Source organism: Larus michahellis, chromosome 3, assembly GCF_964199755.1.
Source record: "Larus michahellis chromosome 3, bLarMic1.1, whole genome shotgun sequence".
Taxonomy (NCBI): Eukaryota; Metazoa; Chordata; class Aves; order Charadriiformes; family Laridae; genus Larus; species Larus michahellis.
The window spans coordinates 126,232,405-126,246,458 of NC_133898.1; the positions used below are offsets into that span (position 1 = coordinate 126,232,405).

Sequence of the window (14,054 nt, forward strand, 5' to 3'; positions counted from 1 at the left end):
GGTCGCTAGAGTCCCAGTAACAGCAAGGCTCACTTCGGACCCTCAGCAGTGCCTGACACCAAGCCTTCTCCGGCACTCTTTCTGAGCTCAAGAAGCACCGTGGGGCCTTGACTATCCGAAAGGGTTTCTCCCTGGCTCACAGCAGGATTTCTCAGCGGCTCAAGGCAGGTAAAGAAGCCAAAGCAGGGTACAACAAGGCAAGAAACTTTGTTCCATTAGTTTTGTTTCATTGTGGAGATAGGCAGAAACTTAGAATCATAGAATGGTTTGGGTTGGAAAGGACTTTAAATATCATCTGGTTCCAAACCCCCTGCCCTGGGCAGGGACACCTCCCACCAGACCAGGCTGCTCCAAGCCCCATCGAGCCTGGTCTTGAACACCTCCAGGGATGGGGCACCCACAACTTCAGGACAAAAACTCTGACCAGAGACAAGGAACACAGTGAACTTGCTTAAGCATTGTCTGAACAAACTGAACTGGAGAAGACACTGAACAAACCTCCTGCAGGTACCTTTCGAATATAACAATCTCATATTCGCTATGTTGCATGCGACAAATGCATATCTGCCACAATTAACGATTGGTTAATTATATGCATTTCAAGAAAGAAAAATCTTTTGCAATTTATCAGTCTTTCTGAATTTGCCATTAAAAGTATTTGCTAAAGCAGAATGTTTGAATACCTGTCTAGCTCTGAAGCTGTCAAAAATACAGGAAACATCAAAAGAAGCTCTGCTGCAGCCCTAAAAAGAAAGGAAATAATTGTAGTTGTGGTATTGGTAAACCTACAAGGGTTTTCTGTTAATATCTCTTAGCTACCACACAACCACAAGAACTGTCATGATATGCATTTATATGATTTTTCCTTTTGGGTATAACTATCCAAGCTAAAATACCCCATATGCTAAAAGATTGATGCTTAATACTGCTTTCCAGATGTGCTCTGGTTTAGTTAAATATTTAACACATTTTTAGAAGTATGTAGTCTATAATTGCATTAATACTTCAGAAGAATGATGTCCTGGTGAGTAAAGGGAAAGATATTCCAAGGCTGGCTGTGTAAACTGCTCGTACCAGCAATCAGAAATCAGACAGGTTGCCTTTGAAAAACCTCTCTGATTACCATCGGTCACCGTGGACGGCGCTTAAACAGCTACACAACCACAACCCTGACAGCGTCCCCAAGGCATCTTCCCAAGGCCTGAACAAAGCGACGTTCTGTAACACGGCAAAATTGCGAACAGCAAAGTCCTTATTTAAATTCAAACGTATTAAAGCAAAATAGCACGATGCATGCAACTCGATGTATTTAGTTGCTGAATTCTGTGCCGGTAACAATACACATTTTTGCCCTTCTCTCCGTGCATTTCCACAAACAACTGCTCGAAACACCCAAAGTGTAAAAACTGAACATAAGATCCCTGAAGAAGTGATGAACACAACAATAAAAACATCGAAGTAATCCTCTAACAAGATGCCTGACTCTGGCAAATGCATATATCAGAAGCATTGGGAATAGCTGATAAAATTTTAAACGGTAACATTTAACTCAAGTGTGGTCTGACTGAACACTAGTCAGAGAAAGATTTTGGATGAGATTTGGAAAAGTACCTTAACGAATAGGAAGAAAAGGCATTCGCACCTTTTGATAATGCCATCCTTACCCTTCAGAAGAACAGTCAAAGTAGTGAGGAAAATGAAAACCTGCTGAGATGCGGTCAGAGGAGGAGCAAACATGGAGCTTTTCTCCACCCCACTCCAGGGCTGCTCTGGACAACAAAGCATCCCGACTAGCCAGCTCTCAAGGAGCAACAGGACCTGGAGGTGCTTTGAGAATGCCAGTTGATCGGAGCCAGAATGGAGCAAAGGACAATTCTAAAAACCGAACAGAACACGCAACTGAGTTCCAGTCCTTGTGATGCGTAAGACACAGCCTCCGCGACCATCTTCCACAAGGTTCGGGAACTGTGACGTTACCCGAGGCCTTCAGCCCACTGTCTAAAAGTCAAACTGCAGGAAAAATTTCATCAACCAGATGGAGGGAACACACGTTATGCACAGATTATTTTAAAAGCATTAGTTCTGAGAAAAGGGTACATCTTCTGTTGAAATCTATGGGAACAGTTAGGCTATGCTGGGTGCTTTTATAAAACTTAAACCTACCGCGTTTGAGGATGGTGAAGTTATGTGTACTGTCAGCAGGACCACCTGAATATCTTGATATAAATGAGAGCGTTCAGACACAGGCACAGAGAAGAATCAGGAACATGGTATTACATGGATCACAACTATCCCGCACAGGTCCTTCCTATTACAAATTAGTCTTGGAAAATAAAAGCAGCAGCAGGGGAAGGGAAGAAAGACAATTTACCAGAAACACAAGAGAGGCCTGGGACGGGGGAGGATTCCATTTTAATTAAAAGAAAGGCATTTTCTTTCTTAATTATTTTTTAACATTCCAGGTTTATTCAAAAGACGTTATTTTGCAGGCATGTATCTTACAGGTTTTAAGACTGATAAAACACTAGGAATAATGTGATAATCCTAGCAAATGAAGACATGTCTAAAATCATACCAGAGTAACTTTTTTTTTTTCCTTTTATTAAAATTTTGGACATTTCAATCTCATTTTTAATACTAGACAAAGCCATTCATACCTAGAGCAATTGGAATAGTCCATTAAAGGAAGAACAAAATTTGACAAGATGCGAATAGCAGACTACACTTGATTTTTGCAACTGATGGCAAAAGCTGCTGGAGAAGTATCTGTACACTTTAAAAATGTTACATCGGTGACAAATGGAATTCTGTGCTCTAATACTTCGCTTGAAAAGTCTCTTTATCCAACATGAAGTCAGCAAATCTCTGCTGGAGCTCCTTTTCTCTCTCCTGCTGTCGCTGCACATCTTCCTTCAGACACTGAAAGGAAAACATAATTAAGCAACTAGTCAGTTCTTCCAATAGTCACACCCATGAGTATCTTTAGCAAAGGTTATATTTCACTTCCTTCAGAGGAAGGGGTCTGAATTGAGACAGTTATGCTAAAATTAGTGACTTTAAATACAAATGCAAAACAGCAGTTGATGCAGAGTATCAAGAATCGCCATTATCTTACTTCGAATATAAGGTATCTTCCCCCGTTTTTGATAGCAGTTAATGCTTCAAAAGCTTCAAAAGGAGAGATTTCAAAATGGAAATTTGCCGCAAGGAGTGCACTGTATTTAACCGCTACCCATGGATCCTTCTTCCATGAATTTGTTCAAAACCTTTTTTGGGTAACCTTCCTAATTAACTCAACATCCTGCAACAAAGCCTTCCACAGGCCGCCTTCTGCTAAGTGCTAACTACGCAGTGTGTGAAGAACTACTCGTTCTAAAACTGCCAGCGGCTAGTTCATCTAATCCCCTTACGTTCTTGTTTCAGAAGAGACACAAATAAATAATAATAATAATAAATAATAAATGTATTCTGAGGATTAGCCCGAAGTAAAGTACCATTTAATAAAACCAGGTGCTATTAGCAGCTATCACGCTATTTAATACATTTTTACCATTAACTTTTACTAAATCAATTAATCGCTTTTGGGTTTGTAAACACATCTATCAGCATCTCTAAGCTGTCTTCACAAAATCAGTATTAAGAACTGATACATTTTATCTTTTTTACGGCAAGTGCTTGAGAAGATTTAGACTCAATGGAACCCCCTCTTCTGGGAGAAAAAAAAAAGTGAAAAACGAATTGTGCTCAGATGAGCACTTATTTCTTGGAAATGGAAACTTATTTCTGGCACTGGCTCAGGCTGAGGACTGAGTCTTGGTTAGGGATTGCCTTGTTAGCTGAATAAAGCAGAGAACATGCTGGTGATGCTTAAACTAAGAACAGCGGCGTTCGCTGCCTCTGCTAGTTCCGGGCTGCAGTTAAGTCTGCTTAAGAGGTATCTTCCTCCTCAAAACCACGCCAACCAGCTAGAGGCCAGTAAGGCAAGTGTTGCTATTCAGGAGCAATGGTCCAGATCACACATACATGGTTTTAGCCAGCAACAGGACTGCAGGCAAAAGGCCTTAACTCTGAGGATGGCTCAAAAATATAATCACAGAACAACTGCTCAGCTTCCGAAACCAAGAGCCACTTTGAAAGCCAGTACTGAAATGGTGTTATTGTATTGATTTATAAAAGTCCAGCCATTTGGAAGTCTGACAACAACGACATGGCTTCAGGAAGGAATACAATCAACATGTGAAAAGAAAGGAGAATCTCCTGTAGTATATACTGGCATTTGGCCCACCGACTTTTAGGAAAGCAGGAGGCTTTACACAAGTTTTGGATCTACCGTATATTCTAACGGTAATTAAAACCAAAACAAGCCAAATTAAGATAGATATGGAACTTCTGCTGACATGCATTGCCAAAGATTAATAAAATAAGCCACATGAGGAAATAAAATAAAAATAAAGTGAAAGAACACACTAGTAGATTAGTCCCAGCTTGTAACGTGTCACAGAATCTTTGACATTGAAGTGAACGGCAGAAGAGTCTGGTAATAGCCAAAAGTATAATTTAAAAAGACCATTAAAAACTTCATACAAACTCAGGCTGTGAACCTCAGAGCCCATGCATCGTAAAACCATCTTTTCCACAAAGTGCCTGTATTTGATCTAAGGGCATTTAGGAATCTCACCTCCAGTCTCCGTGGGATTGCAGCATCTTCATGTTTCTTCAGTTCCTCAAAAGTACGTAGCTCCAGATGTGCCTGTTCGATCTGGTCCCACAAATCATTCAATTGTTTGATGAGGCCCATTGCTCGAGACTGATAACCACCAAGCAAGATCTTGAGCTTCTTCTCCATCTTGGCAGCCCTCTTTGCTTCAGTTGTCATGTGACCTCTGTTTATCTGTCAGAAGGAACCCAAGAATTGTTTTATTTAAGCAGAAATCGTAAGTTAAAAAACCTAATAAAATTTAAAAAGTGAAGATATATCTGTGGAAACATATAGTTGATTTGAGTTCTTTGCTTTCTATTAAAAAAATCATACTGCACATTTTACAATGACCTACATTTCTGGATTAAAACCTTTACATACAATGTCATTACATTCTTCCAGGGGTGAAGTCCACTAGGCCAGAACAGGGGTGATGACACTGTATAAATACAGCTTTTTAGACAGGAATTGTTGCTGTTGCTGAGCTAAGCAAGCAGCCAAGTCACATGATAGCTCGCTACGCCATATCCCACTTACACAGGAGACGTTCTTTGCCTTAACTAAAGGAAAACTAAATAAAGATACTATATTCCTCCTTCTCAAAATTCTATTCTTAGTCTGCAAAAACAGTCACATCTTTCAATCCTTCTGGCCATCCCAATAGGATTCATCTAAATCATATTCCATAAAGTAAAGACGCAATCGGGAACCTTAAGGCAGCTCCGAATCTGCCTCTCTGGTGCAGAGAACCATAATGAAAACATTTAGACTGGTTTGACTGGCAAAGGAATGGCAATGTCGGGGCATGGAAGCACTGCAAGGAACAGCAGAAGGACTTAAAATGGCAACTAAATCCTACCACCTATCTGCATGAACTTTCTCAGGACAGCTCAAAGGAGAAATATCAGGAAACAAAAGAAAATCCAGTATCAGGAAGACTAAATGTTGATAACTCAGAGAGGTGGGGCAGGATGGAGACACCAACTACTGTCTGCTTCTAAAAGGTATGAAAGGCAAATAAATAACAAAAAAAACCAACAACCCCAAAACAAACAAAAAACCCCATGGTCACGATCCTGAGAAGAACCCAGGTGCCACGATGAGAACTCAAAGGACGGTGGACCCTTCATTCCTGCTGTCATCATAAAGCATCCTAGAAAGACCACTTGGATTCAAATGTCTCAGTAGCTGAACACTGGAGAGATTACTTTATTTATTGAGTGTCAGGTTGGATGGAACCCTAACCCTAACCTCAGGAAACAAAAGAAAATCCAATATCAGGAAACAAAAGCTCTCCTTCCTGCATCATTCTAGTAAGCGCTACCTGGTGTGCCCTGCAGTTAGAAGACTTAGTTTCCCCAAAGTTGTCCAGGTCAGTCCTCTAAAACCATAATCCAGACATAATCCATAAACGGACAAGTGATACAAATGACAAAATTCTGCCAACTGGGACACAACGCAAATAAACAAGCATATTCATGTTAACATGTTATAAATATTTATATAATACTTATAAATTAGCAAAGGTAACAGAAGCCTTTGTGTATTTTTTATACATTTATTCAGTAGGGCAAAATTAAATGAGCAGTGAAAGCATGAAATAGCCATCAGCATTTTTAAAGCCTGATAGCGGGCATCGAAGAAATCTCTGCTACTGAATCACAAACCAACAAATAACACAGGACCATACCACCGAGCAAAACTGTGGGCATTTCACATCTCTAAATATGGACATAAGGTTCCTGGCTGTTTTTTTTTTAATGCTACTTCCTTTAAAAAAATAAAATAAAATGAAAGAACATCCTTTTTTTCAGAAAGCATTGTGCGAAAGATGCCAAACTCAACAAAAAAGGAATCAGGCTTCTCAGATTTTGATTTTTGCCACAGTTAAAGATATTTTAGTGCAGGAGATGAAGAAAAACGTGTAAGTGTTAAAATATAAAAACCTAATTTGGAAGCACAGTGGCTAAATTACCTGTCCTTGCCTTGTTTCGTTGAAAATCAAAGCTTTGCTGGTGAACGTTCTTATATACAAAGGAATTACCACTGATCAACCAAAAAGTAGAATCGCAGAATCTTAGAATGGTTTGGGTTGGAAGGGACATTAAAGATCATCTAGTTCCATCCCCCTGCCCTGGGCAGGGACACCTCCCACTAGACCAGGCTGCTCCAAGCCCCGTCCAGCCTGGCCTTGAACACCTCCAGGGATGGGGCATCCACAGCTTCCCTGGGCAACCTGGGCCAGGGTCTCACCACCCTCGCAGTAAAGGATTTCTTCCTGATATCTAACCTAATCTAATCTAAATCTACTCTTCAAAGCTTTTCACTGCTTTGAACCCTACAATTACGCAAGACGCCATCTTTTACCAATGAAACTACACTCCGTTGAGAAGGAACTACTTTCTGATCTGTCTCCTACAGTCAGCCAGACAACCCCAGCCACAAGGACTAGTGCAGCCATCACAGTCTTATGCACCAAGCAATTGCAAAGGGCATTTCATCAACCTTTCAACCATCTAACTTTATTAAAGTACACACTATTATACAGCTACATGTTTCTGTAAAATACCCTACACTCCTTAATAATTTATTCACCCATTTAAAACAGTTTTAGTAGGTGGTGCAGAGATAAACAAAGTGAATGGTCAGGGGAGAAAACTGTTAATGGTTGAATGAAAGAGAAATTTGACTTTCTGAGCTGCCTAGTTTGCTCCTGGGGAGAGAGATGCAGACTGCTGTGCTTTTCAGATTCTGTTTGCAATGTAGACTTAAGCTATGCCCAAGGTGCTTTAAGCATACAGAAAGGCGCCTCTTTTTCAATATTTATACAAATCTAGAGAAAATTAAATAAATAGATTAGGGATTTGTGAGGATACTCTCTGATGGAAAAGTATGAAAGCTTTAAATGTCTTCACTGGTAAATAATATGCTATTACTGCAACAACAAATACAGCTGTGTGGTAAATGAACTATTTTCCAATTACTGTTTCTTGGATGAAGAACCTGTGTTGAGAGCCCCTGACATTTAGAGATCATGGAATAGATGGATGAACAGGCAAACAGAATTTTGTCTGCGACAGAGGTCTAATGTAACAACGACCAATTGTCCCATGTTGTTTCACAGCATTACAGACAATGTCGAGTCTGGAGCCGGGAGTAAAATGAAACTCCAGTCAGAACATCACTTTTCTAGAACCGGTTAAAAAAGACTGTTTAGAAAAATTCCACTATTCTGTTACCCCAAGTGAAGATTTGTCAAGGGCCTAATTTTCTAATAAAGTGTGAAACACTGAGTACCCGAGGACATGAAATAACAGTTATAAGCGCTATCTCCATCATACAGAAAAGAGACTGGATCAGGGCACTGAGGTCAGAAATCCTGAATTATCTGCATGCTCTAAGTATCTGCAATTGAAGTGGTAGGACTGGGTTGCTCTCGCACTTTTACACGCTTCAGCTGGGATTCACTTTGCTTGGCTTTAGACATCAACATCTGAGCTTGTCACACAGGGTCCTTCCATAATCAGGAGAGAAACTGGCAACTCCAGGGCATGGCTCACCTGATCCAGGGCTCAGAACAAGGCCGAGCACGGCGCTGAAGTGCTCTTCACCGGCTGAGCTGGAAGCACAGACCGCTTGCTCAGACACCGTTACCTGAGGTGAGGTGGATCAATCCCACCCCAAGTGTGTACTATTTCAATGTATGAGATATAAAAAAGCATTTTTTTTTTCTCCAAGAAAAAACAAAGTCAGTTCAAATCTAATGCTTATTATAGTATCAGATACTGATCATTTAAGCACTCTTGAAATTTTCAGACAATGAGAACCGGACTTAATATTTCCGAGTTGTTCTGGATATAGATTCTTATTTTTAACTACTAGACCTCCTTAGGTTGTATACTGCTGTTCGGCCCTTGCTTTTCTACTCAGTTCCTTGTCTATCTTGGATTATCACAGGCCTCACTAAAAAGAAAAATAAGAAGAGAGGAAAGAAAAAAAGGCAAAAAAAAGCCTTCCAAGTATCTAAACCCAGAAATAACAGCCCTTTCTTCCTTCTCTGCTTATAGAGAGAAATGTGAACACTCACCACCTTTCCTCTTCCCTCCCAACTACAAGATTTTAGGACCTACTAGGAAAAGGTCAAAAGGAGGTCTCAGCTTTTGTAACAAATACTATTTATTAAAAATTGCTGACTGCTGCATTAATGCCAACAACTGCATATAATTTTAGTTCAAGCTTCGTAAAATTTTAAGGCTCAGATACCAAGCTAAAAATTCCAAGCAGTTACGAAGAGGTGTGTTTAAACAGTAGTCTACATTATTTGCTTAAAGCTAAGAAATAGATTTCAGTAAAATCTGACAACCATTTCCCCCCTGAACCAGGCAGAAAATGTAAAGACATTTGAAAGATTTCTCCACTTAGTTATTTATTTTGTACTGCTCCTTGGCCAGCTTTGGTTCCGCTGACTTTTGTACCAGCTACAGCAAAACGAGAACAGCATGTACAGACATGGGGTAAAATGATCTATGATGTTAGGGCAAGTGCGAGAGCCTCATTCCATCCCAAATCTCTTATGTAAAAGCCTTCCCTCATGCCTAGCAGAGTTGCGTTTGGTTTTCAATACTACACTAGAGATCTAAAGAAGAGAAACCGAAACAGAGCAACAGACATAATCAGAGGTTTATAAAACATGACCTAGAAAAGCCAGACTGACTGAAAAAACAGGGAGTGTTTTTGTTTGTTTTTTTCTCCATCTAACCAAAATAGAGAAAATGAAGAAAGAGACAACAGCATGTTTTAAACATCCCAAAGATCACTGTGAAAAATTAGTCTGTCCACTCAGAAAGGAAGAAGGATTTAAATTTGGCAAGGAAATTTTAGATAGGAGGTTAGTTGTAAGGTTTAACTAAGGACAACAAAGAACAGGGAAACACTGCTTATGAGAGCAAACACCCACTGGGAAAGATTTAAGAAAAACCAGCCCTGAGGAAGGAAGGGCTCAAGTGCCTTCAAAAGTGCATTTTCACAATTCCTCATCTCACTAAGTCTACTGAGGACACCCCTCCTTGCTTCAAAGGGCTGTTCTTCCCTGTACTGACTGTTTTGTTTTCCTTCGATTAAGTGTGGAGCTTCTGGTAATCCCTAAACAACATTAAGCTCTCTTGTCTTCTAATTGATCTTCTTAATCACGCCTGATGGATTAAAAAAACATGGAATAAAAACCGCTGCATGTTCTTACCAGACCCACAGTCAAAAGTAAATCAGCTTGTTCTGTGACCTTGGAGAATCAACATATCATCATAAAGCTGCTTTGCTTGCGCAGAGAAATCCCCTGCCAGCTTCAGCTACGCTGGCTGAATTGGTTACTCTTGGAATCTATATAGGACTACTCCAAACACTACTATAACTTCCTTCCTCACCTCAGACCCACAAGCGGCCCTCCCATACTCAATTCTGCTGGCAGGAGCTGGATTACCTAAATTTAAATAGTAAGGTTTGTGAACTTGCTTCATTTTGGCTCAGTCAGAGCGGTTGGAACAAGACAATGCAGACTAAGATGACAGCCTTCTGCTCCACGCCAGGTTACACCCAACAGGTTTCACCAGCATTTCAAACCACCCCGGAGACAACGATGAACTAACACTAGTTGTTTAGGTTCATGTTTAGGCGATCTGCCCTTACAAGTTTCGTGCGTTCTACAATAGCACATTTTTAAACAAAAATTCATTAATTGCTGAATTTGAAAATATATTTCCACGCTCTTGGACAGAATTCTCCATTTTTTTGTCTTGAAACATGGTTTCATCTGTCTACTGTTTAACCAGGCAAAACTCTCTGTAGAGCCTATCTCTTACTTATGAGTTATTAAAAGATAACTGTTATCTCTGCTGGAAACTGAGGCTCGGGGTTACTTGCAAACAAAAAACTGCATTTCCAGTGTAGAACAATACGAACTTAATCTATCAAACTGACATCAACACTAGCACTAGCTCAGCTAATCAACTGAAACCACTCCATGGCTTGACACAATTTTAGCACTGCTGCGACACTAAAGATGGTGCTTACTTAACGTACGACAAGGTAGGACAATTATTAAGAAAAGGTGCTTAGCGGTACCAGCGAAGTCAAAAAGGGACAGAGCATGTAACTTCCCAAGAGATGACAAAGTAGGATGTAATTCTAGTTGATTGGGATCACACAAAGTTTTTCATGAAAAGATTCAGTCATAGGTTATTGTCAAATTAAGGCACTGCTGGTATGCAACTGCAACTTTGCAACTGAAACTAGACCAAATGTTCAAAGCTTGTACGGGAATATAAAGTTATCTTTCCCCAATTTAACAGGGAAGCCTCAACATAAACTCCTATATTGTACTTTGTTATGTAGATCATGTATCATTACGATTTCCTCATATCTGCAGAAGGCTATTCTCTCTACTCACAGTAAAACTAACAACCCAAGAGCAATCTCCATGTGAACTATGTTTCTGAAATTATGATTACTTGCCTTCAAATGTCATAACACGAGTTGGTAGGACTGTTGAGTAAAGACAGTATAGGATATATCAAAAGCAAGTGTTCCCACAGAAGTTCATAGCATCCAACTATCTAAATCTAAAATAGTCCAGAAAGTTACTGGATAAATTAGCAGTCGCTGCTGATCTACAATGATGACATTAAAGCCCATTTTGAGCATTTTTATTTGGGAATTGCTTTTAAGACTAGCAGTATTATCAGTGAACCCATATATCAAAGTAGAAACACATCTAGAAGAGCACAGCTTAAGAACAAATAATTTTACTAAGCTTTTCTGAAAACTCTCTAACTCTCCCCGGCAAAAAAAAAAAAAAAAAAATACAGTAAGATCACAGACAGCAACAACTACCTCAGGCTAAAAGCTTTGATTAACTGCAAGCAAACATGCCTTACTGCTGTGTCTGACGAGATAATACGGCAGTGAGCACAGTGTAATTACCTTCAAAAACTCTCACTGCAAACCCAGAGTTCTTGGACTGGTCTCCTCCAGAGAAGAGGCTAACAATCTTGTGGAAGCTCACGCAATAAACAAGTTAGCAAAACCAGCCTGGCTCCCTCTCAATACAGAGCAGAAGCCCCATGATGAGCTTGCAGCGGTCACTAGTACTCTATTCCAGCAGCTACTACAACACAAGTATAAATAAAACAAGTTGCTTTGTGAGCAGCAAGTCACACTGGCCCAACATTCACAGGTTCTGACACTGCTTCGCGTTAGGACAGGCTTTAAAGAGCAGCAGGTCTGCAGATGAGGTAGATTTCAGCAAAAGACCACATCAATTTATACTTTTCTCTGTCCAAATACAATTTTCAACAGTGACGCTGTGCAAGGGCCGTTCGCAACGAAGAGCTTTGTCAATGCTGAACTTTATTTCTAAGCACATAAATTCCCATTATGAACTACATTTCCAAATGTGAAACCTGATTTCACCAAGCACCACAGAGGAAATCGATGGGTTTAGACATGGAGGAAAAAAACCTCCCACTAGACTAAAAGCAACTGGCCAAAGAAAAAGTAACTGCTATGCAGTCTAAGCTTATTTTTAAATAACTTTTTCATTGCTCATTTCCAACGTTTTGGTACATCCTGGACTGAGGACAGGCGGAAAAAAAAGACTTTTTACTATACAAAAAGCTCTCCAGCCCTCTCCCCCCCCAAATTATGACCTTAGAAGAATGGCTAGCACAGCCGTCCAATTTGAAGACAAATTTCAGACTCATAGGCAAGATCACAGAAATAAGAATACGAAGAAACCTCTGGCGTTCATCTACTTCTTTCCAAACGTCCCAAAGTCAGTTAGGTAGTAAGAGAACTGGTATAAAACCAACTAGTAGCATTTTCCTCTGAAAGGCAGTATTTAACAGCAAAAGTTCAGTTGTTTCCCAAAGCTGTTCAACTGGTAGTTTGGGAAATGTCATTGCTTTAAGAGTTGACTAGTTACATTTGAATAAAACTAGAGCTGCTTTCCTCCTTCCTGCTCATGGTGATGAAGGTTTTGGTAACTGTAAGTGTAATTTATGGGAAAAAAACAGGGACATAGTAAATTAATTCACCTGAAGGACCATAAACAATTTTTTTTTCTGGACTTCTAACACACAAAGATACAAAGCTCCAGCTCAACTCAAGCAGCTGTAAATGGAAAAAACAACTACTTTCCAGGTAGTACGAGTACACTTAAAGATTTAGCAGTTTTAGGTGGTGATTTTCAGTCACAGGTCTGCAAGTGCTTCACAAGCAGAACTACAGAGCCCCATAAGGTAGACATTACTCCTTTTCTAGTGACAGATGAACCAAGGGAGACATTAAGACCTAGTTTTGTTTCACTGATCTGAGGTACTCTAGGTGCCTCTGTAATAAAAAGAGAAAAACAGGAAACTCGAGAGGGAAATTCAGCTCTTAAATGGGCCAAGCTGCTCCCAAGGGGTGCTTCGGTCTCTACCTGAAACAGAGGGAGCCTAAGGCAATTGCAGCTTTGTTTTAGTTAGGAGGCTAAAATAAGGTGTATCAAATCTGAACTCATGGGACTTGCTCAAAAACAGGCAATAAATACTCACCTGCACTAGAAAGAAAAGATTTCTGGCTAAATGCGTTTATCTTCCCTGTCACATTTTTTCTTCCTGTAGACAAAAGTTATCCTTGGAAATACAAAACCCTTTATTTATTCCTTTCCTCGTTATAGGTTATGCGTTACCTTTATTGTAGATCTCACAAATACCCCAACATTCGGCAAGCAAAGATGTGATGTGTTATAGCTAAGCTGATCTAATATCTGGCTACTGTGGAAATGGGTCTGCTGCTTAATCTAAAAATAATTAATTTTCTGCCAATTCAATGAACTGATCCAGATTACCACAGAGTTACTAGAGCACTGGTACAAGGTCAGACATAATGGCAGGGGGCAGCTGGAGAAAAATAAGCAGCACTGACCCTTTTTGGCACAAGCTAAAAATGTTAGAGCATCCTAGCTACAGCACAAACGGCATGGTAATCATTCCGGTAAACGGGAAAAGTGTTTTCACACACAGGTAAAAACAAATCCTAAGGGATCTGCCAGGTATCTCTGTTTCTCGAGAGAAGTATAGACCCCCCCAGAACTGCTACGCTAAATACATGTACTCTGATGATCACCCGTATGTTAAGCAGAGATCAGACACTGCAACAGTGGTCTTGCATAAACAGTCAGCTCTATCAGATTCTGAGCAGCTTGACAGTGACAAAGGCAACACAGGAGTACAAATGAATATATGTCTCCATAAAAGCAGGCTACTCAGGGATTCCACCGTATTTTAGTTTTACGAGTGATTTCTCTATTCCTAGTCTT

The 14,054-nt window shown here is 40.0% G+C and overlaps 1 protein-coding gene across 1 annotated transcript in view; it reads right to left on the reverse strand.

The window, feature by feature from the left end:
• Nucleotides 1-2,333: 2,333 nt before the first annotated feature.
• Nucleotides 2,334-14,054, reverse strand: part of CDC5L (cell division cycle 5 like) — a 35,933-nt gene continuing 24,212 nt past the window's right edge. Inside the window, exons 15-16 of the mRNA XM_074582050.1 lie at nucleotides 4,679-4,891; nucleotides 2,334-2,919 (exon numbers count right to left, since the gene is read on the reverse strand). Of these exons, the coding sequence (XP_074438151.1) occupies nucleotides 2,815-2,919; nucleotides 4,679-4,891 (318 nt within the window). The 3' untranslated portion in view covers nucleotides 2,334-2,814. The remainder of the gene's footprint in view (nucleotides 2,920-4,678; nucleotides 4,892-14,054) is intronic.